The following is a 24662-nucleotide window of genomic DNA, read 5'->3' on the forward strand; positions in this document are numbered from 1 at the left end:
AGAGGCTGCAAATGATATCAACATGTTAATTGAGTGGCAAGAACGTGGGGATGGAATATAACGTGGAGAAATGCCAAGTTATCATCATTAATAGGAAAAGTAAAAAATTAGAATATTTTTTAAATAGAGACTGGGAAATGTTGATATTCAGAGGGATCTGGGTGTTTTTAAGCATGTTAATATGCTGCAGTTAGGAAATAAATTGTAGATTAACTTTTATTACAAAGGGATTTGTTACAATCCGATTAGGAACCAGTAACCAGGCGAAGTTTGAAATCCCAGATACTTACTAAGAGAGTGAAACCTCAAGGATTCCATGGTTTTAAACAAACAAAATAAACTTTACCATATAAAGTCAGAAAAATCAACCAATCTACAATATCTATCTTATACTCTTAACATTCAGAATTAACAAGAGGTAAGTATGAATTAGCAAGCAAACTGTAGTCGAACACACCACATTGCAATTAAATGGCAGATGCGACCAAGACTGACCATGGATTTCTCAACAACCCACCCAGATGTCAGTGACCACAGAGAGTGACAAAATCTCATTAAAATGGTCTCCCTCACAAGAGAGTTGCGCTCTTAACTTTTGAAGATCTAGCCTCTGAATTCCCTCGAAAGCCAATCCAACTCTGCAACAACGACTGCTTGCTTCCAATGGTTCAGTCCCTTCTCCTGAGATTGTGTTCCACAGGATTCACAAAGCTGCACTCCTGCCTCTAATTACTGACATAATTCCATTCTTTCGCAGACTGCTAGCTTCACTAAGCTGGCGTTGCCCCTGGGTTTCTTCAAACTTCAGTCTCCTGGCTGCACCGAGCAATAAATGGTTCCCAGTTCTTTTCTGCCAGCTGCAAACCACACAGAAGTCCAAACTGTAAATGACACCCTCTCCCAGCAAACATACAGATGCAGAACCAGAGAACCTTAAGTTCCACCCATCTCCACGACGACGTAGTCTTTCAAGGTTCACTGTTTTTAAACTGATTTAGTTCTAATTTCCAAAACAAAACATCTTTCTGGACTGCACTTCTTTGCAAGTACTGTAGACACCACAGGCTGGTTTTCCCACGCCCGACTATGGTGGGCTTAGTGCCGGAAGGGGAGAATGCAGCAGGGGGTCCAAAAATCGGTTTCACGCCAGCGTGAAATGACAGTGGGATCATCCATTACTACCTACCATGGTGGGTCACGTTTCCCGCCAGAGGCCGGCGTGAAGCTGATGTGCTTCCCACAAATGGGATGCAGACGGATGCCCTCCACGCCTGAATGTCTGCGATGTCAGCGAGAAATCGCGCCAGACCAGAGTACACCTGGACAAACGTGGCGTCTAAGAGTCGGGACTTACCTTACGAAGGCTTTGGGCAGCTCACAAAGATCCCAAGCGAAGATGGAAGCTTCAAGTCACCGGAACTGGAGCATCATTTGCAGCACTGGGTGGGTGGAGCATCAACCATGCGGATCTTCTCCGTGCAGCAGCATCCAGGAGGTGGTTGTTCTCAGCGCAGCAACTTCAACCAGGGTTTGGACCATCATCCAGGGACTTCGACCAGGGATTGGACCCTTTCCCCATAGTTGGAAGACTGCAGGAGGTACAGCTGGGCAGTGAGAGTCTGTTGAGGGGTTTGTGGGGGTGGGGGTTGAAAAAAGGGCAGGAAAGGAATGAAAAGGTGGTGCGGGGTTCAAGTCTAGATGGGGGCGGGGGAGGTTGGGGGTGCTGGGGGAAAGAGGGAATTGGAGGGGGTGTCTCAATGCCAGCTGGAATTGAGTAGGAGGGTGGTAAGGGCTGTGGTGCATTGTGGGCAGGGGGTGGTGCATATGCAGGTCTGAAGGGATATGGTTGGGGGTGCAGAGGTCTGAAGGAATATGGGTGGATGCAGAGGTGTGAAGGTCTTCACAGGGAAGAGTAGGTGGAGTCAATGGTGGACTCCTGGAGTGCAAACTGAGGGTAACCATGGTAGGAGGGTATGGTGAAGGTTAAAGAGGGCAGAGGGAGCCAGTAGGGTGGGAGAGTGAGGATGCAACAATGTCGAGTGAAGGGGCACCGAGGGTTGTTGGAAGGAATGCAGAGATGAACACTGTTTCTGGGGGTGGGCAGAATGAGGGCGGGCAAATCAATGGTAACAGGCATGGGATTCACTGGGAAGAAAGGGACCTCGTGTTATTCTGGACATTTCTGAAGGTGATGAGGGAGGGTTAAAGGATGATGATGGGGAGGTCCAAAGTTCTACCAGAGGTAGTCAATGGTTTTGGGGGACAGGGTGTGGGTGACTGGGGGAGGGGAAAAGGTTTTGGAGCGAACCATTGCTGGGCTGGTTGCAACTATGCAGAGCTTCATGATGGAGATCTCAAGATGCTGAACAGGAGGTGGGTCATCAGGGGTGGGTGGAGATGCAAGTCATCTCAACTGGACACTGAAGGGGAACCCCAGCATTTGGTCTTGCAATGCTAGGGCCCTGGAACACATGAGGCCAAAGGCTCAGCTTACACAGGACAGTGCTTGCACGGCTCGCAAGGGCCATTGCATATATACCTTTACCTCTCTGCAGATACCTCATTCTGGGGGATAAGTGGGGTTGGGGGAGTGCTAAGCCTTAAGGACTACAGATAAAACAACACATTGGGCATTATTAAAGTGAATATATTTACATAAGTTTGATCTTTGAGACATTCAGTAGTGCAACCGTGCAGCAATTGTGATTTCAGTATTTCTTAATTTTCATTTCCCTTTTTATAAATCCTCTGCAACATCTGCAGCAGGGGTGGAGGGAGTCTGCTGACCAGTTGGCCCTGGTGTCTCAGATTACCTTGGCGGCCGTCATCTGGAGACCTGAGGTCTGGTGGACCCTGGCTTACTTTGGCTGTCCTATTGTGAGGCAGCTGCTCCCTCTGCAGTGACAGAGGATGAGATTAAAGGGGTCTCAGGCAAAGGGGATTCGGAACGACCCTTAAGTCAACATGGTCCCAACCTTTTAAGTGTAATAGACACTAACCTGTCTTAGTTTATCCCACTTTTTGCAGTTAAACTTGTTTCTTCCAAGAATTAAACATTACCTCTAAAATATTAACATGAGCTGTGAACTATAGATATTTGTTACAGATTGGAAAGTGGAGTAAGGAAGTCTTAAGGCAATTGTATAGGACCTTGATGAGACCACACCTAGAATATTGTATGCAGTTTTAGTGGTCTTATCTAAGGAAGGATATGCTTGCCTTGGAGTGTATGGAAAATTAAGCAGACTTATTCGCCGGAGGGAGTGTTACCCTATAAGGTGAGATCAAGTAGACTAGAATATGCTTCCTAGATTTTAGAACAATGAGACAAAACCTAATTAAAACATATAAAATTCTTAAGGATAGATGCTGAGAGGATGTTTCCCCTTGCAGAGAACCAGAACTAGGGATTACAGCCTCAGAATAAGGGGTTGGCCATTTAAGACTGAGATGAGAAATTACCTTGGCTAAAGTGTTGTGAAATGTTGGAATTCTCTACCTCAAAGAGGTGTGGATGTTCAGTTGTTGAGTATATTCAAGTCAGAGATTGATAAATTTTTGAATACTGAGGAAAACAAGGAAAATCCAGATAGAACAGGGAGGCGTTGCTGAGGTAGGAGACCAGCTATGAACTTGGTGAAGGATCGAATGGCCAACACCTCCTATGAAGGTGGTCCCACACACAACCAAACGAATGACGAGATCTTCTGTTTTAATAGTATTGATTGAGGGATAAGTGTAGGAACATGATATTGTGGTGAGAACTGAGACCTGGCTCAAAAGGGGGCAGGATTGGGTGTTAAGTATTTCTGGCTACAGTGGTTGATATTTAATGCTCTCCCCCATGGCAGATTTGGTGCCGGGGTATTTAATCAGGCAGGGAGAGTGGCGGGTGGCGACATTGCCACCTTCTCAAGTCTGTGGACAGCCTTCCCTTCATGAGGCCTTTAAATGGGCAAGTAATGCCCCCTTAAGGGCCTCATTCTGCCACAGCTGGTATTCACCTTACAGGGAGCATGACAGACAAACCTAGTTGAGGTTGTTTGAGGCTTCTGGGTGGGGAGGATCCTTCATTCAAAGACATTCAGTGCCTAATTGAAAGATCTGGCATCGGAAAGATGGGTCCCCCTCTCCATGATGATGCTGTTATTCAATAAGGCAGCTGGCCTCTGATTGGCCAGCAGATTTTGGCAGGTAGGACTTCCACCCTGGCCCTTGATCCTGGGAGAAGGCCTGCTGCTGTACAGTTAAGAGTTTGAGTGTCATTTAATTTGGTGGGTCTTGTCTAAAAGAGACAACATGGGACTCTGCCAGACTGCCATCGCCTCCATTCAATACTGTCATGGAGGGTTGGTGAGAGTAATGCAGTTAATGTGGTGCACGTGGACTTCTTAAAGACATTTGATGAAGTGCCGCATAATAAGTTTTCCAGCAAATTAGAAGCCCATAGAATAGGAGGGGCATTAGCAGCGTGGACACAAAGTTGGATGAGTGACAGGAAGCAGAAAGTTGTGGTGAATGGTTGTGTTTTGGACTGGATCGAGGAAAGTATACAGTGGGGTTCCCAGAGGTCAGTACTAGGACCACTGCTTTTATTGACATATATTTAGGACCTGGACTTGGGTGCACAGCGTACAATTTCAAAATTTGTGGATGACAGAACTTGGAAGCATTGTGGACTTTTGAGGAGAATATGATAGACTTCAAGAAAACATAGAAGGTGGAATGGGAAGATGAATGGCAGATGGCACTTAATGCAATGAAGTGTGAAGTGATACATTTTGGTAGGAAGAACGAGGAGAGGCAATATAAACCAAAAACTATAATTATAAAGGAAGTGAAAGACAGAGTATCCTAGATGTATATGTGCAGAAATCATTGAAGTTGGCAGGGCAGGTTGCGAAAGTGATTGGAAAGACAAATGGGATCCTGGGCTTTATAGGGGCATAGTCCACAAAAGCAAAGAAGTTATTTTTAAAATACCAGTTTGGCCTCAGTTGGAGTATTGTTCCCGTTTCGGACACTGCAATTCAGCAAGGGTGAGAGGGTGCAGAAAAGATTTTTGAGAATGTTTCTAGTTTTGAGGGATTTTAGTTACATGGAATAATTGGGCTGTTCTTAGAGAAGTTGAGAGGAAATTTGATTGAAGGGTTTCAAATCATGAAGTGGTCTAGACAGAGTAGATGGGGAGAAATTGTTCCTGTTGATGGAAGGGTCAAGAACCAGAGGACATTGATTTAAGATGATTGGCCAAAGGACCAAAGGCTATTTGAGGAAAAACCTGAGATAGCAAGTGGTTATGACCTGGAATGCACTGCCTGAGGGGCTTGTGGAAGCAGGTTCAAAAGGGAATTAGACAAGTACTTCAAGAGAAACAATTTCCAGGGCTATCAGGAAAGGAGAGTGGAGTAAACTGCTCTTGCAGAGAACCATCACGGACTGAATGGCCGCCTTCAGTGCTGTAATTTTATGATTCTAAATGTTGGCAAGGATATGATGCCCCTGTGCTTTCAGAAATACTATGGGTCATCCATCTGACTAGACAGTTTGGAACTTGATTAAATGCCTTATTCAAATGATGGCTCCTCCAAGAGAGCAGCACACCCTCAGTACTACACTGAAGTGTCATACTAGGTTATGTGCTCAAGTGTGGGGAAAGGGGTTTAAACTTTCAACCTCCTGACTCAAGCAAGAATACAACCATGATTCAAGGCCGACACTTAGGAACACGATCCCTGCTAAATATGGTTCTCCTGTTTTCTTTTGTTTGAAACCATTTCCTTCATGTTAAACGAACGCTGCAAGAGTAAAATTAAGTAACTGTCCAGCTTGTGTATTTCTTCTGGTGAGCTGTATTTAACTCTCAAATAAGATTGCTGAGAGAAGAATTTGTGCTTAAAAACAAAAGCAAGATACTGCAAATGTTGAAAATCTGAAATTAAAATGGAAACTGCTGGAAACACTCATCAGGTTTGGCAGCATCGATGAAGAGAGAAATGGAGTTAACATTAAAGGTTGATGACCTTTCATCAGAACTGGTGAGGGTTCTGATGAATGGTCATTGACCTGAAATATTAACTTTTTTTTTTCTTCGTAGACACTGCCTGCCCTGAATATTTCCAGCATTTTCTGTGTTTATTTGGTTGCTCATAGTTGGCATGTTGGTATTCACTGTGCATCTTGCTCTGTAGCATAGTTTTCAAGTTGCACTGTACTCAGGTGATGAGCTGTGAACTGCAGAGGATAGGAAGGTCTGAATGGAAGCTGGAGCACCTATTACTTGTGGGAGGCAAATGGAGAGGGGAGACACTCTCCATAATGGCTTCCCCAACCTTTAGCTAGCTGCTGACAGGAAACAGTAGGAATCTGGGGAGCAGGTTGAGTGCCTATCTTTTCGAAGGTCGGAGGCAGACATGGCAGGTGAAAAGAAGGAATTGTCAAAAGATGGTGAAGGATTAATGAGTTAAGTGGGCTATATCTGTGGTGCAATATAGTGCCAGATATAGATCCACTGCTTTTTTATTTAGAATTAAACTTGTTCAATTTGGTCACGTTGCTTTATTCGACTAAATTTCTTTCTTCCCTGTCCAGGTTTACACCAGATTTTACCACTTCCTGGGTGATCCGTGAATTACAACTTTTAACTGCAAGGGGCTTGCAGTTTCAGTTTACTCTGAATGTGACTCTTCCACATCACCTGTTACCTCTTTGTGCAGACTTGGTGCCAGCACTCAGTTGGGAGCAGCCATTCTGGATCATCGTCTGCCTTTTTAGCTGGTCAGAAATTTAACAAGAAACTTAAATATATTTGAAGTACAGTTTTAAAATGACAACAGTTTTTGTGATATTATTTTGAGTCATTGTTTTTTTATCTGTGCTCTTGTAAAGCAAACTTGTTTAAAATACCTGATCAGTTCATTTCTATTTAAATAGATACTAAATTAAGCTTCTGACTGGAGTCCAAATATTGACTTTGTATGTTGATTACCTGAGTCTTGCCAGCTTGTTTCTTTAATTATGGAGAGATTTAAGCATTCAAATTCCTAACTAATGAGGATTTTCCGATTGTAGCCAAGGCAAAAAAGTTCAGGTTTCATTTGAGGAATTATGGCCAGAATTTTTACCTTGATGGGCAGGCGGGCCCCACCGGCTCAGTGGCAGGCGGGCAGCCGAACTCTGCTGCCGAAACAGGGCCTGCCGCCATTTTGAGTGGGCGGGCCAATTGAGGTCCGCCCAGCGGCCTGCCTGACAGGAAACGCTATGCGCTTCCTGTGTGTGGGGTGGGGGGGGGGGGGGCGGGTGGAGGGATTCCCTAGCTGTCAAAAGTGCGCTCTTTCGTGCATGCGCGTGAAAGAGCGCACATCTCCCCAAGACTAAGTGCTGTCTCGGAGATTAAGGACAGTATGAAAATCTTTAAAAATAGAAAAATATTAAAATTATTAACATGTCCCCCTCGTGGCAATGTCACATGAGATTGGGCATGTAAATAAGAAGCACATAACTTTATTGAAGTTTTTAAAAACGGACATGAAGCCTCATCTCATCAGTGGATGAGATTTCATGTATTATCAGAAGCGCGCTGGGGCTCTTGGCCTGCCCGCCAGCCTTAAGGTTGGATGGACAGGGCACTTAAGAAGCTTAATTATCCTGACAATGGCCTTAATTGGCCATTGACAGGTCGGTGGGCGGACAGCTGATTTCACTGTCTGCCCGCCTTCCTCAATATTTAAATGAACCGGGATGACGTCAGGGGTTCCTCCCGACATCATCCCGCGTCATTTTCCCATCGGTGACTGGGCCCTGCCCCAAATCGCCGACAGGAAAATTGTGCCCAGTTTGTACTGATTGCTTTCCCAGCCCTGTTCCAAATCTCTCTTGCCAGGGTTCGTAAATATCAGGGTACACAGTGTTTTGCTTGGGGCGGGATTTTTCATGGATGGCAGGGGTTTAGCTGCCAGTACCAAATGGTGGTTGGGTGGCGACCCAACTTCAGGCAGTGGGACCCAGGGCTGGAATTCACTGCCACCAGGCCTGCCAGCCAGTTAAGGACAGTGACCTGCCCCTAAGAGTTGCCGGCTCAATTCGAGAAACCACTGCTGATTGTCATAAAAACCCATCTGGTTCACTAGTGTTCTTTAGGGAAGGAAATCTGCTGCCCTTACCTGGCCTGGCCTACATTTGACTCCAGACCCACAGCAATGTGGTTGACTCTTAAAAATGCCCTCTGAACAAGGGCAATAGATGCTGGCTTAGCCACACATCCCACAAACAAAAAAAAGTGGATCAGGTGCCCATTGTACACTCTACCTGAAATTCCGATGGACAGATTTGAATGGGAAGGTAAATCAGCTGTGTTGTATAAAGTTTCCATTAAAATTGCATTGTCCCTTCTGTTTTAGTTTGCAATTCCCCATGAAAATACTCTGGATTAACAGGACTTACTAGAAGAAGTTAGTTTCAGAGTAATGTGTTATTTGTAAACTGCAAATTTTTGATCTATTGTCCTATCCTTGTTATTTAGCTGGAGAAATATTTACAATGCAATTTTTCTTTGTAGTTTGCTGCTGTTTTGTGTCATCATAATGGCCTATCAACGTGCTCACTACATTTTGACAGAGTTTAGTCAAGCTAGATTAGGACCATGCCACACCTCCCTGCTGCTCCAACAGGATAGAACCTCCGTTAACACACTTGGCTCCACGACTTACAAGTAAGCTTTCTGTAATAACACAACATTTTTTCAACAAATAGCTTTAAAAAAGAACATCACTTTTGCAGTGGTTAATTTTTAGTTTGTCCATTTGTTTCACATGAGTGAACGTGGTGAAAATATACACTTGACTAAGTCTCAAGTAGTAGATATACACCAAAAATAATGATGTTTAATTAGTCATGGGCAAGTCAATAATTTACATTCATTTAAAAAAAAACCTTTTCTTATACAGGCAGCCTTTAAAATTAGATAATTCTCGATGATATAATTTTAATAGTTTTCTTTTTTTTGTCAGGTTAAGTAGAACCAGCTGCAAGATTTACAGTGAAGGTAATAATTTGCCAGACAGGGGGAAAGGAAGAGGGGCTCTAGCAATGAATGGGCCCTCTGTCCGAGCCCAAAGTACTTCAAAACGGAGTTCCGTTAACTCGAACCATTGTCCAAGAAAACTCAAATACTACAGCAAAGGTAAATTGAGTGCATCTGCAAATATTAGCTGTGGGACGAGTGAAGAGTATCAGCAGACCAGTGGCATGCCATTTTATATTCCAAAGGAGCATCAACCTCACACTGAGAGTCCCCTATATATGAAGCTACATGATGAAAATTATGGACCATTTGCAGGAGAAGATCTGGAAAAAGTAGAGGAAATGGTACAAGAGTGTGAGAGGAAACCATTTTTTCTTGAAGCTGAACCTACAACTGATCATGAACTTGTGACCTGTGTACTGTCAGAGGAACGAAGCTCGGAGATTCCTATCCCTGTCCCTGACATTAAAGAATTGAATCACTACGGATCTTTCCAAGCACATACTCTAGATGAAAGCCATGATCACCTGGTGTCAGATGAAAGCTTCAGGACTGATGAAACACAATTTGCTTCATCCAGTATTAAAGGTATTTTAATATTTTAAGGATTTATCATCTTATTTTAATTGACGCTGATTCATGTTGCACTGTTCCAGTATATGTAGGATAACTAGATAATTTATAGTTTTTATAAGTTAGTAGCATAGTCAGCCAGTTATGATGCTATTGCAAGAAGCACACTAAATGAATTACTGATCTAAACCTATTACCTTAGTTTACAGATTTTGTTTGATATCCCTTTTATGTTGGTTTGATACTAGTGCCTACATTAGAATGAAGCAAGCCAGTAGCATGAGTTCACATCACTTGCTCCATATAGCACTGAGTTGGAGAAAGTAGGTCACTGTACACACAAGTTCGATATATGCGTTAAGATAAAAGCAAAATACTGCGGATGCTGGAAATCTGAAATATAAACCAAAAATGCTGGAAAAACTCAGCAGGCCTGGCAGCATCTGTGGAGAGAGAAATAGAGTTAAGGTTTCAAGTTCATATGACTCTGCTCTATATGCACACTGTTTTACTAACCAGCATCGATATGTCTAAGAAATAAATTGCTGTGCCAGGTCTAAATAAAGATGCAAGATAATGATCCAATGAGCAACTAAGCTCACTAAACCAGAGGAGTTCCACAATTGAATCCCTATACTGAGGTAACTGACTTCAACTGCAGCACTAAAGTGTGTTCTGCAATTAGACTTCAGCCTCTGAATTTGGGGTCCCTGTTCTGCTATTCAGTGATTCTATCTGGATGTTTGTGAAGTGTCAAGTGGGGACAGGATTGGATATAGCCATTCTTCAGTGTATCCCTTTTCCACATTCCCTCCATCAATTGGATACTCCATGTTGAATCTTGCACATAAATAATACTACTTAGTCGAGGTAATGCAGAACTATCAATGCCTGTGGATTCATACCCAAAGGAGGGGATGACTCTTTCAGGACCGATGGATAAACCCTGGTGGGAGGGGAGGCGTTGGGAAGAGAATTGGTTTTAAGTAGAAAATTTAGATGTGATATTTTGTTAGGTGTTAGTGTTTTTTATTTAAGTTGTAATTCTAATGCTCAGATAAGCCACAGCAAGGGACACTAGAGAAGATCAGCGAAAATCTGAAGACAGAAGAGCAGGTGCCCCATGAACCTCAAGAAAAGGCTCATGTGCCAGTCCTACAAACTGTACTGCCTTCCTTTATAACACAGAAGCTGTCCACAGCTGAGGTACGAGAACTTTGGTTGTGTATCAAACGGGAGCATCCTATAAACCCTAAGAAGTATTTTTAGATGCATGTTTTCTGCTTTTGAACCTTTACGTCATTGCACCTGCCCTTTAAGATGTATTTTAAAAAATATGCCTGATGCACAGGCTGGGTGTTGGAAGCCCTGGAGTAGGAATTCTTTGACCAAAATGGGTGGTGTTAAGGGGTGGGATTTTCAGGTCCTACCCGCCCGCTGCCAGGATTGTCTGGTCTCGCCGAAAATCAGTGGACTTTTGGTTGGGCTGTCGAGACTCCTGCGGTGGGTCCTGCCATGACAGAGCTGGAAAATCCCAGCCAAAGAGTGGGTCTGCCAGCAAGACACACCGTACATATTCCTGAAGCACCCATTGTACTGCTAAGGTGCTCCAATTACACTATGGCTTTCTCTTAATTTTTAAAGCCATATTGAACATTTTGGGCTTGACTGAGTGATAGTACTCATGCCTTTGAGTCAGAAGGTTGAGGGCTCAAGTTCTGTTCCAGAAACTTGACACAAAATCTATGTTGGCGCTCCAGTGAGTGCTACCTTTAGCATGAGACATTAAACTGAGCTCTTGTCTGCTCTTTCAGGTGGATGTAAAAAAGCCCACAGCACTTTTAAGGGGGTGGGTTCTTCAAATATTCTAACCAACATTTGTATCTCAACTAACACCTAAAAACAAACGACCTGGTCATTTATTCAATTACTGCTTGTGGGACTTTGCTTTGCACAAATTGGCTGTTCCAGTTTCTATACTATAACAGTGACTAAACTTTCAAAAGTATTTCATTCACTATGAAACATTTTGTCACCCTTTTAAGGTTAAAAATAATAAATGCAAGACCATTTGTTTCTCTTTGTGCACTGTACATGTGCAGCTTCTGAGCACCAACAGTGATACTGAGCCTATTTCACTCTGCTCAGTAGGCCTCACTGTTTCCTTTAATATACTTTACATTTATCTTAATACTGAGTTGGAATTTGTTTAGTACCATGCAACGATACTTCTTTTTCTGGCTCCTCATGAAGTGCTAACTAATAGCACAGAACATAAGTTTAATGAAATATAATTTTGAAAGCTGTGACATTGATGATTCCTATCCGAAAAATAAAATTGCCCAATTTTGAGTCAGTTTTTGATAAATCATAAAATGCTGATACCATTTTATAATAAACTTGTCACAGTATAATCTGGTTAAAATATTTAATTCCATCAGCAAAAGACATCAATGGACAACATTAAGCAGAAAAGACAACAGGAGAAAAGTGAAGTTACAATTCGTAATAAACGGAAAGGAAGAAAAACTTGCGGGAAAAACAGGAATGTTTCTGTGCAGTAAGTATGAAATCCCTGAAGTTTTTTTTAAAGTTATAAGGTAACTAGATATGTTTATGGGTAACATAAGTATTACTAATTGCACATCAGTGGATCAGGCTGCTGTCGGTACAGTTTGTCACATTTTTGCAGAAAGGATCTGGAAACTGTGTTTTAAAACAACGTATTTGCACTGGTTTAAGAAAGTAGGCCACATGTTGCAGATATTTCCAGGATGTGTATTGATACTGTTAACCAGGAGATTAGAAACAGTAGCAGAGTTGTCACAAAGGTATCTAGGATAACTAGCAATGATTCACACTGTGTGGGTTGGAATGGCCCATGTTAAACTTTGTATGGAGCTAGTTTCAAAGGGAGGGTGAGTAGACATAAGTTTAGTTGAAGCTCATCTGACAAACTCCTGGAGATGGGGTGGGATCAGGTATTGAGCTCTAACAAATAATAAAAAAACAATACAAGAGCAGTCAGGTTTTGTTTACAAGGCAGGCTTTAAAAGCACCCAGGATTAGGTAAAGAGGAAGATTTTGAAGGCTGACAAGTGTTTGGCAACAGAGAGAGCTGATGACGCTCTATGCAGAGAATGTAAGGGACTAAATCCATTTCAGTAAGGTGACTTGCATGAGGAAGCTTTGCGACCTCATCACTTTATATTTGATATATTCCATGAAGACAGTGAATCTGTTCACCTGCTGTGAAATAAAATAAGTTAATGATTTGTATTAAGACTTGAATGACCAGGTGCATGTTTGGTTCATCTTCAGTGCCATTGAAGAAATATTCATTCGAAAGGCACACATCTGGTCCAGATCACAATGACGTGCTATTTTTGCATCCTGGGTTACACTATTGCACAAGTGGGCAATAGGATCAGGCAAGTTGACTCCCGTAAAACTAGAGTGCCTGATGCCACTGAATTTGAGATGTCTAGAACCTCACCTTCCGCCATCCTCATAGTCAGTGAGCTCCAGGTCATTGCTACACACTAGGTAAAAAAGCTCTTCCTCGGGTTCCCCTGTATCTCTTGGTCAAAACCTTCAGGCTGTACCCCCTTGTCCTCATACCATCAGCTACTGGGAACAACTTTTCTTTGTCTACATTATCTAAACTTGCCGTTACCTGTACAATTCTTCTATTAAATTTCTCCTCAACCTCCTTTGCTCCAAGGAGAAAACCTCAGCTTCTCCAACCTAGCTTTAAAGGGCATCAAAGGTGGAGGTGAGGATGAGGTTGAGCAAATCATTAACTGCAGAAGTATTGTGTCAATCAGAGGGCCAAAGGCTAGACAATTGGGATCTTGGAATTTTGTTTATTTTTATTCGTTCATGGAATGTGGGTGTCGCTGGCCAGGCCAGCATTTATTACCCGTCCCTAGTTGCCCCGGTTCAGTGGGCATTTAAGAGTCAACCACATTGCTGTGGGTCTGGAGTCACAGGTAGGCCAGACCAGGTAAGGACAGCAGGCTCTCTTCCCTAAAGGACAAATGCCCCCTCCCGAATCCTCCATCCCCACCTTCATTAGTTTAAAACCCTTACCTATTGCCCTAGTTAGCTGATTGCTAGAACACTTGTCCCAGCCCAGTTTAAGTGGAAACCATCCAAACAGAACATCCGCCTCTTTCTCCAGTACCGATGCCAGTGCCCATGAAGCAAGACAATCAATTTTATAACCTGTGAGTTCCTGCATTTTAATTTGGACCCTAGCTCCTCAAACTTTCTCAGCAGAACCTCATTCCTAGTTCGACTTATGTTGTTGGCTCCTATGTGGACTGCGACAACTCCCCTGCCTGCTCCCTGGTTCTTCTCCAGCTTTAGCCCTGGTACCGGGCAGGAAGCCCAACCTTTGGAACTCAGTTTCAAATGTAGAGAACAGTATTTATTCTCCCACCCGCCCCCTTACCCATAACTATACTGTCCCCTACTACATCCCTTTTCACTCCTTCCACCTGAATAGCTTCCAGTACCACGGTGCTAAGGTCAGTTTGCTCATCCACTCTGCAGACATCTGCTCTCATCTGCACGCAGCAAGAACTGCATATCTGTTGGATAAAGGCAAAGGCTGAGGCTCTTGCAGCGTTGCACCTGGGGTCTCCTCAACTGATTGACCTACAGTCATGCCTTCCTGACCCTGACCACTAACCAGACCTGTACTACTAGCTAACCTAAGTCTGGCTGCTTCCTGAGCCAGTGTCGAGGTAACTCCTACCCCCTCTCTGATGTCCCGCAAAGTCTGAACTAAAGTCCTATTAAGATGTAGATTGTAGACTATTAATGATCTTGAATTTCTTACCTTTAAAAGAAAAGTACATTTTTAATTTGCCTTGTGGTTAGAAGCTGTGCTAAGAACTGGCTAAACTTCAAATATCTGACTCTTTTGCTAGGTCAACTGAACAGACAGGGGATCTGCCCAGTGAGAGAAACTACAATCGTAGCCAAAAAGAGGATAGAATTCAGGACCGAAACAGGAAGATGTGGCAATATGGAAAAAAGGAAAATGCGAGCGTCCATACAAAACCAGACTTTTATCTTAAAGAAGCAGAAAATGGTAACCATCCAACATGTATTGCATTTTCTTGAAATTCTAATGTGTTCAGCTAGCCTAAATTGATAGAGCTCTCACAATTGCAATGGGTTAAATCCAATTAAGTCAATACTGTCATTGGAGATATGTCTTATTACTGTATCAAGCTTATATACTTCAGTGTAATGGCACAATTAAACAAATCTCTGGTAGCTATAAATATTGCAGTAACTAACTTGTAGATGCTTTAATATGCACAAATAGGCTATTGTTTCATCAGACTGAAAATTTTCAAATCAAGCTTGCTCCATCTGAAATGCTGCAAGCTTTAAGTCATCATTGTTAAAAGTAACAGTTTTGAATATTGTTTAAGCCTTGTGCTGGGTCTTTGTTAGGGCATTGTTGTCCAAACTGGAAGGTGCTACTCGGGAAAGTGCGTTCTGGTGAATCCAGCTCTGATTCCGGTAGTTCGTCAGATAGTGTGAGAGCAAGCCGTGACAGCTGGGGAAGTTGGAGCAGCAGTAGTTCTGAAGGTGAAAAGGATCAAAGCATCAATGCCAGATTGCACTTTGTATCTTCTGCTGCACAGAGTAAGTAAAGACTTTAAAATAAAATCCTACATATAAATTATAATTCAAGACAGGATTAGCCAGTGAACTTTTGTCTATCGGACCTAAACTCGAATGCTGAATGGTGGAAGGTGTGAGATGAGTTTGGACAGTGTTAACCTTGTTCCTAGTCACTATTGGCCAGCCGCACAAAGCAGCCTCAAGCTTAGCACTAGTCATGTCAGCAAGACACTTCTATGGATGATTGCTGTGGAAAATGAATATGTTGGTGCAGTCAATGATGCTGTTCTGAGATTGGGTCCAAGGCACATCAGTAGTGACTCTAGTTCTACCCACCTGATGGAACCTGGGCAGGTAGGCAATGAAAATCAGCCAGGAGACCTATCTACTAACATACTGCTCTGTGCCTGCTGTTCTTCTGTTTTAGACATCTCTTCTGGGCAAGCAGCATGGCCACCCAGCTAACACTGCAGACTGGGGTTGAGTGTCTTAATCAGGTCCTGGCTACACTCTCATTTGTATCGTGAGTAGGAAGCTGGTGAAGATAACAGGAAGAGCACCTGGAGCCAGGAGAGGCCTGATCTGATATGATTTTTTTAACTTGTCTAGTGGGGCCAGTAGGAGCAGGAGTGCTTCTCCAGCTTCCACAAGGAAAGTTTAGACCTCTTTCTCTCTGTCTCTTTCCCACCCCCCGCCCCCCAAATGTGCACCTTTTCAAGATCATAAGATCCTGGTGAAAGCTCCTCCCCATGATTTTACGTTCTTGCCAGTGATTGTTTCCTGCGGTCCTGGCTGGTGGCTTTCCTGCTGCCCAAAATTTTGCTTGTACGGAGGCCAACTAATTGAGATGGGAGGGACAGACAACTTACTGGGGATGTATATGAGGCTGGAGAGTTAAAATCTCCAGCTTAACAGCAGCCTTTTTTTTGCCACACGTTTTGCAGCCTTGTCATTGCCTCAATCCTCCTCCCTAGGCAATGTCTAAAGTTGAATCAGCATGTGAAATCTTGACAACCTGTTTGATCTGACTCTGAGCTTGAACTTTAGACCTTGCATCTTTACCATGACCAGAACAATTACTACTGTATCACAGCACTGCCTGTTCTGCCTTCTGCCTGAAACCATGCACTTGCCCCCTCCAAATTTGCTGCCCTAATTTCCTCAATTCTGGCCTCCCATTTTCCATAAGCTCTAACTTGTCCAAAACTGTTGTACGTGTTCTGTCCTGCTCCAAGTCCCACTGGCCTATAACCCTTGTCCTCATCAAGATACACTGGACCTAGGTTCTTCAATATATTAACTTCAAAATCCTTGTCATTAAATCCATGACTTTGCCCAATCTATCTTTGCAATTTCCTCCAGTCCTGCATCATGTCCCAACCACCTCATTCCTTTACTCCAGCCTTCCGTGCACTTTGACACTTTACCTCACCATTGGTGGCAGTGCCTTCACTGTCTTGGTCCTACTTCTGGAACTCCCTTCCTAAACCCTTTGGCTTCTCATCTCTCTCCACCTTTCAAAATCTTCTAACAACCCAGCTCTTCTGATCTTTTGGGTACCCCAACTAATGTTTCCCTTCCTGCTTCAATGTCCTTACACTTGCCCACCATGGGATATTCCTATGTATTAAAGATATTTTATACAATTGTTGGTCCAGGATTCTCACACATCTGATGCAAAATTTTACCTATAAACTATTTTACCTATCTTTTGGAAGAAAAGTATACCTGCATATAATGTTTTTGAATTTTAAATATTTACTTTAGGGGAGAGGATTTTCCAGCAAGCTTCTCCAATTTATAGCCCCCCTTTGCATGAACATCACAGCCCCGTGAATGGAAGGTAACTATAAATATAATTTTTCTAAAAAGTAGCCACATTATATGAAATGCAGCTAAAATTTTGTACTTCCTTTCTATTTTGTAAAAGGCTTGTTCATTTCAGCCAATCATCCAATAACAATGTACGTTTAAGAGGAGATCCACAGCCCTCAACTCTCCACGATAAAAGCTTTTGCCCCACCTTTGCTGCAGTCGCTGCAGGTTTAAAGAAAAGTCCAGGTAAGACTGAGATTGTAGGTTAGAATGTAATCGATAATTTAGAACGGGATCTTGTTAGTAAATGCTTCTAGTCTTCTAAAGCAAAAAACAGCATTTGATGACATTTAACCCTTGAGAAAACTGAAGTTAAGCAGTATTCTTATGTTAAAGATATTGTGCTGCACTTGCTTACTTTGTACCTGCACTATCACAAATATCTTAGCGAGTGCAATAAAGTTTTGGTTACTAGATTTTATATATGAGAGACTTGATGCTGTTCTGAGATTGGGTCTAAGGGAAACGCAGTCCCTTTGAAGAAATGCACAAATTACTATGTGAGGTCACCCAATAGATCATGGGGTTGATTTTACACTTGCTGAAATAGATGTTAATGAAGCAGTATCACCTCAAAGTAGGGTCGACAGACTTATACGAACATATGAGCTAGAAGCAAGAGCAGGCCACTTGTCCCTTTGAGCCTGCTCCGCCATTCAATAAGATCATGGCTGATCTGACTGTAATCTCCCACCTACCCCTGATAACCGTTCACTCCTTGTTAATCAAGAATCTATCTAGCTCTGCCTTAAAAATATTCAAAGACCCTGCTGCCACTACCTTTTGAGGAAGAGAGTTCCAAAGACTCAGGACCCTCTGATTAAAAAAAAATTCTCCTCATCTCGGTCTTAAATGAGCCACCCCTTATTTTTAAACTGTGACCCCTAGTTCCAGATTCTCCCACAAGAGGAAATATCCTCTCCACGTCCACTCTGTCGACTCCTCAGGGCCTTAAAGATTTCGATCAAATCTTACTTTTTTAAACCTCAGACGACACAAGCCTAACCTGTCCATCCTTTCCTCATTAAACAACCTGCCCATTCCAGGTATTAGCCTGGTAAACCTTCTCTGCACTGCTTCTAATGCATTTACATCCTTCCTTAAATAAGGAAAACAATACTGTACACAATACTCCAGATATGGTCTCACCAGTGCCCTGTACAGCTAAAGCATAACTTCCCTACATTTATTGCGAGGGGAATTGAACACAAACGATAAAATTCCAATAGCTTTCCTAATTACTTGCTGTACCTGCGTACTAGCCTTTTGTGATTCATGCAAAAAGACACCAAGATCCCTTTGCATCCCAGAGCTCTGCAATCTCTCACCATTTAGATAATATGCTTTTTTATTCTACCTGCCAAAATGGACGATTTCACATTTGCCCAAGTTACACTTTATTTGCCAGGTCTTTGCCCACTGACTTAACCTATCGATGTCACTTTGTAGCCTCCCTTACGTCCTCTTCACAACTTACTTTCCTACGTATCTTTGTGTCATCAGTAAATTTAGCAACCATACCATCTGTCCCTTCATTCAAGTCATTTATATAAATTGTAAAAAGTTGAGGCCCCAGCATTGATCCCTGTGCCAAACCACTCGTTACATCCTGCCAACCAGAAAAAGACCTATTTATGGCTACCCTCTGTTTCCTGTTAGCTAGCCAATCTTCTGTCCATGCCAAAGATTACCCCCTACACCATGAGCTTTTATTTTCCACAATAGCCTTGATGTGGCACCTTACCAGATGCCTTCTGGAAACCTAAGTACAGTACATCCACCGGTTCCCCTTTATCCACAGCACATATGACTTCTTCAAAGAACACCAATAAATTGGTTAAACATGATTTCCTGTTCACAAAATCATGTTAACTCTGCCTGGTTGACTTAAACTTTTCCAAGTGCCCTGCTATAACATATTTTTAATAATAGCTTCTAACATTTTCTCTATGTTAAGCTAACTAGCCTGTAGTTTCCTCCTCATTACTTCCTGCCCTGTTAACCCTGACAACTATTCTGCTGCGACATTCTTAGGGCTGTCACTGGGTGACCAAGGTACCTGTCTGTCTCAGATGGTAAGCTGCTTTTTACTACACGATTTGGGGTTCTATAAATTGCATAGGATCCTGATTGCTATTCTAGGGGAGAACTGGATGGACCACACATGCTGCACTCTGTTTCACCAATGTTATAATCTGGAAATTTGTTTTACATTTTTGTAGATCCAAAAGATACTGTGGCTACTGCATGCCTTTGTCTGATCCATGGTTTTTCCTCCCCTATCCTCAGACCAGACCTGCAGATGCAGTCAGTATGCCAGCCAGCCAGTATTCCTATGGTCTAACATGGGAGACCTGCTACAAGACAGCCACTTGGCATCTGCAGCTGGCCAATCAGGTTCAAATGAGTCCAACCTCAAAATCATGGGTCCTATTTGCCACCCAAGCAGCCATACGAACATACAATTTAGAAGCAGTAGTAAGCCATTTGGCCCCTTGAGACTGTTCTGCCGCTCAGTAAGATCATGGCTGATCTGATTGTGGCTCCAACATATTCTGCCAACCTTTGACTCCCTTCTTAGTCAAGAATCTGTCTATCTCTGCCTTGAATGACCCTGCTTCCACTGCTGTCTGGGGAAGAGAATTCCAACGACTTATGACCCTCAAAAAAAATTCTTCTCCTCTCTCTCTTAAATGGAAGACCCCTTATTTTTAAACTGTGCCCCCTAGTTCTAGTCTCTTCCATAAGGGGAAACATTCTTTCATCCATTCCATCAAGTCTCCTCAGGATCTTTCTTGTTTCAGTAAGATCACCTCTCATTCTTTTAAACTCCAATGGATATAGATCTATCTGTGCAGCCTTTCCTCATAAGATAACTCACCAACCCCTCCACCCAGGTATCAGTCCAGTGAACCTTCTCTGAACTGCTTCTAACGCATTTATATCTTTTCTTAAACGTGGAGACCAAAACTGTACACATTATTCCAGATGTGGTCTCAACAATACCCTGTACAGCTGTAGCAAAACATTCCTACTTTTATATTCTATTCCCCTTGCAATAAACGACAGCATTCCATTTGCCTTCCTAATCACTTGCTGCACCTGCATACTAACTTTTCGTGATTTATGTAGCAGGACATGTAGATCCCTCTGTACCATAAGAGTTCTGCAATCCCTCTTCATTTAAATAATATGCAGCTTTTCTACTCTTCCTGCCAAAGTGGACAATTTTACATTTTCTCACATTATACTCCATCTGCCAAATTCTTGCCCGCTCATTTAACCTATCCTTGTCCCTGTGCAGACTTCTTGACCAGGATTTTCCAGTCCCTCACGCCAGCAGAATCTTCCATTCCCGTTGATGTGAAGGGAGATTTCAATGGCTCACTGGCACTGTTGTGGTGGGGGTTGGGGGACTGGAAAATTCTGGCCCTTATGTTTTCTTCACAACACAAAGATAGGAAAGTAATTTATCAGCAAATTTAGCAACCATACATTTGGTCCCTTCGTCCAAGTCATTAATATAAATTGTAAATGGTTGAGGCCCCAGCACTGATCCCTGTGGCTCTCCACTAGTCACATCTTGCAAACTGAAAAATGAATGTACTTTATATGGACTTTCAGAAGGTATTGTTGAGTTCCACATAAGGGACCATTATCTAAAATTAAAGTTTGTGGAATTGAAAACAAACTATTGACCTGGTTAGAGATTGGTTAGACAAGAGAGATAATGGGTGTATATTCAAACTGAAAGGAAGTGACTAATGGTGTCCCACAAAGTTCTTTGCTAAGGCCTCGACTGTTCACTCTATTCATTAGTGACTTGGATCACACAATAGTGAGCCATATTACTTCATATATTCCTACTCTCCGTTTCCTAATAGCTAACTAATCTTCTATCCATGTAGGTAGGTTAACCCCCTATACCATGAGCTCTTATCTTGTGTAGTAACCTTTGACGTGGCACCTTGTCAAATGCCTTCTGGAAATCTAAGTACAGCACATCCACAGCTCCCATGCGTTTATCCACGTTGCCTATTACTTGCTTCAAGAACACTGTTAGCCAAACCAAATGCTTGTTGACTTATCTTTCATCTTTAACGCATCACCTTCTCTCTCCCACCTGCATCAGGAAATTGGTATGGAACCTTTTTTGAAGTGTTAGCATAGTCTATCTTGTAAATCTACAAGATTTTAAAATAAGCATGTGATGAAATACCATGATTGAACAATTTGAGGATATTTGTCTGGCAAGACTATTGAAGAAGCTTCTTTCTCTAAAATCTCTTGCTTTCCTTGTAAGGAACTTTAAGTATTCAACATGCTATATTATTCAGTTACTTTCCTTTACAAACTTCTGGTAACACTTAATGTTTTCAACCAATGTTTATGCTGTCATTTTATTTTACAGTATTTGCTTTTTAATTTTAAGTAGTCTAAGCAGTGCTGAGAGTTGGTATTTAATGAGTGCTCAATTCAGGTTTTTGTTGTTAGTTAGAAATATTTTTTTAAAATCAGAAAAGCCCAGTTCATGAAATAAAAATTAAGTTCCCTAGTTTCAGCAATTGTCCCTTTACATTGGAAAATTTTAGGTGTAATTTCATTTTTTTATGAAAGGAGAGAGAAACCAGAAAATTATAGATCTGTTAATCTAGAATATATTGTGAGGAAGTTATTGAAATCAATGATAATGGACAGAGTGAGCACTTGGACAAATTCCACCTGATTAGAGAGACTGAATATGGATTTGCAAAGGGTAAGTCTTATCTAATGAACCTAATTGAAATGTATGAGAAATTAACAAAGTAATAGATAGGAAGATGTCCACGAATTACTTTATATAGACTTACAGAAGGTATTGATGAGTCTCCACCTAAGAGACCATTGTCTAACATTCATGGAATTGGACATCTGGTTAGAGATTGGTTAGACGGATAAGATGGCGGAGGAGAGATAATGGATATACACTCAAACTGTAAGAAGTGACTGATGGTGACCCACAACGATCTGTGGTGAGGTCTCGGCTGTTCACTCTAGTCATTAATCACTTGGATCACACAATAGAAAGCCATGTTACCTCAGTTTGCTGACACAAAGCAGGACGGCTTTATGAGTAGAGTAGACAGAAGCATAAAATTACAAATGATATCTGGCCTTGGAAGGAGTGCACCATAATGGTATGAGGGTTAAGTTATGAGGAGAGATTGCATAAACGAGGCTTGCAATACATTTGTGAAAGGGGTGACTTGATTGAGAGGTTTAGGATTTTGAAATAAATTGATGGGGAGATAAACTTCCTGCAGGTGGTGAATGGGGTGTCAAGGACAACGGGACATAGAATCATTGAGTGGTACAGTACAAAAGGAGGCCATCCATCCATCAAATCTATGTCACCTCAGTTCAAAGAGCAATCCAGTTGGATCCATTTCCCTGCAGTTTGTTTCTCCAGTATTTATCCTATTCCCTTTCGAAGGTCACTATTAAATCTGCATTGACCACCCTATCTGGCAGTGCATTCCAAATCTTAACCGCTTTTTGCCCGAAAAGTTTTTTCCCCATCTCACTGAATTTTTAAATCATTCACCCAAAGCCTGTGCTCTCTTGTTATTGATCCTTCAGCCATTGGAAACAGGTTCTCTTTAAACCTCAACACCTCTATCAAATCCTCTCCAGGCATACGCTGCTCCAAGGGGAACTCATAACTGTAATCCCTCAACTGGAGAACCATTCTAGTAAATCTCTAATGTGACCTCTCCAAAGCCTTCACTTCTTCCTTAAAGTTTGGTGCCCAGAATTGGACACGCTACTCCAGCTGGGTCTGAACTAGTGTTTTACAAAGCTGAGAATAATTCTATGGCATTTGCGCTCTAGTCCGCTGATTATAAAGTCTAGGATCCCATATGCTTCATTAACTGTTTTGTTACAAGCTGCCCTGCCACCTCAGATTTGTGCCGAAACACTCCCAGGTTTCTCTCTTGCATCTCCTTTAAAATTATACCATTTAGCTTGTATTGTGTCTCCTCATTCTTCTGACCAAAACATATCACCTAACACTTTTCTGCATTGAAGTTCATCTGCATGGGTCTGCTTGTTCCACCAGCTTGTTATTATTCTGTTGAAACGTATTACTCTCTTTACTACACTTGTGCGTTTTTCATATTCTAAAATTGTGCCCTGAACACCCGGATCCAAGACATTAAGGTTTAACTTTAAAATCAGAATCAGGCCATTCAGCAGAGAAGTCAGGAAACAAAAAAGGTGGCAGACAGGTGGAACGCTCTCCCACAAAAAGTAGTAGATGCTATTTCATTAATCATTACAAATCTCAGATCAATAGATTTTTTGCCAGGCAAGGGTAGAATAAACATAGGATATTAATCAGCCATGATATCTTGGAATGACGGGCCAAGTTAGAGGGGCTGAATGGACTACTCCTGTTCATTGCTTGGTGCCAAAGAAAATCTGAGCTTCAAAATTTGTACTATTATTTGTGGGGGTTTTTTCAACTGTACTAGTGTAACTTTTTTTGATTGTGACATTTGCTCTCATTGTTTCTTGCATTTTTCAGGTCTTTACACAACAGTAAATGGGCAGTGTTTAAAATCCATTCCTTCTGCAAATGGTTTGGCATATCATTCAGGTAATGGTATGCAGATCAACCCACAACCAAGTGCTGCTGCTGATTACAGGTATGTTAATTCTATGAACAGCTATGACCAAAAGGTCACAATGTAATTTTTATTTCCTGCACCTTTGAGTATCTTTTTCATTGTGATACTGGGCCTCAGTCTTAACAAAAAAAATGTTTTGGAATACTCCAGCTTTGGACTGCGGGTACTTCAATATGTTGGTTTCTTTGAAAATTTACTTGAGCTATTAGGCATGTGCACCACCATTCCCCCACCCCAATCCAGATCTACTTTCTGCTATTTAAAGGCTGGTTGTGTTCATCCTGCATTAAATATGTTACTATGAAATGCTGCCCATCGTATTTGACACTAACTGTGCATATTATCCAGGAAATGTGATCCAAGTTCCGTAACGCGAAAGGGTACCTTCAACTTTCTGCCCAGGCATGCTGATTGAGGATAAGAACTGTAATTCTTGAGTCTAAAATAGATATTTTTAAATAATTCCAAATGTACAATAATAATTTTTTTAAAAAGGTGGTTATTTAATTAGGGATTACTTTTACGTGAAACATGCAAGTAATTTTAGAAAATGCAGTAGATACTCATGGGTAATTTTTTGATTATTTAATTCAATATCATTTACTATTAATGATCTTAAGCCAAGATGACTCAAACCTCAATGCTTTAAAGCCCTCCTTGACAGGCCAGTGCACAACACCATAATGATTAGAAAACAATGGGTAGTGTGTACCTGCACTCTGAATATATGCTACTAGCAGGCAAGACTCCATAAATGTAGTGCAGACCTGTACTATTGCTCCCATGATTTTATTTTTCTGTCCACTCTTTCTTCCTCTTTATAATGTGTGGAAAATAGTAATCTACACCTTCACTGTAACTAGTGCTCTGTTTAC

The 24662-nt window shown here is 41.9% G+C and overlaps 1 protein-coding gene across 2 annotated transcripts in view; it reads left to right on the forward strand.

The window, feature by feature from the left end:
* tmem131l (transmembrane 131 like) overlaps nucleotides 1–24662 on the forward strand; it is a 177923-nt gene that overhangs the window by 146887 nt on the left and 6374 nt on the right. The window contains exons 23-32 of one of the 2 annotated variants that reach the window (XM_041193310.1): nucleotides 6592–6777; nucleotides 8558–8710; nucleotides 9009–9610; nucleotides 10653–10801; nucleotides 12037–12155; nucleotides 14533–14696; nucleotides 15068–15262; nucleotides 17009–17084; nucleotides 17172–17302; nucleotides 23685–23805. In XM_041193310.1, the coding sequence (XP_041049244.1) occupies nucleotides 6592–6777; nucleotides 8558–8710; nucleotides 9009–9610; nucleotides 10653–10801; nucleotides 12037–12155; nucleotides 14533–14696; nucleotides 15068–15262; nucleotides 17009–17084; nucleotides 17172–17302; nucleotides 23685–23805 (1896 nt within the window). The remainder of the gene's footprint in view (nucleotides 1–6591; nucleotides 6778–8557; nucleotides 8711–9008; nucleotides 9611–10652; nucleotides 10802–12036; nucleotides 12156–14532; nucleotides 14697–15067; nucleotides 15263–17008; nucleotides 17085–17171; nucleotides 17303–23684; nucleotides 23806–24662) is intronic. The other variant, XM_041193320.1, reaches the window with a different exon arrangement.

This window comes from Carcharodon carcharias, chromosome 1 (assembly GCF_017639515.1).
Source record: "Carcharodon carcharias isolate sCarCar2 chromosome 1, sCarCar2.pri, whole genome shotgun sequence".
NCBI lineage: Eukaryota > Metazoa > Chordata > Chondrichthyes > Lamniformes > Lamnidae > Carcharodon > Carcharodon carcharias.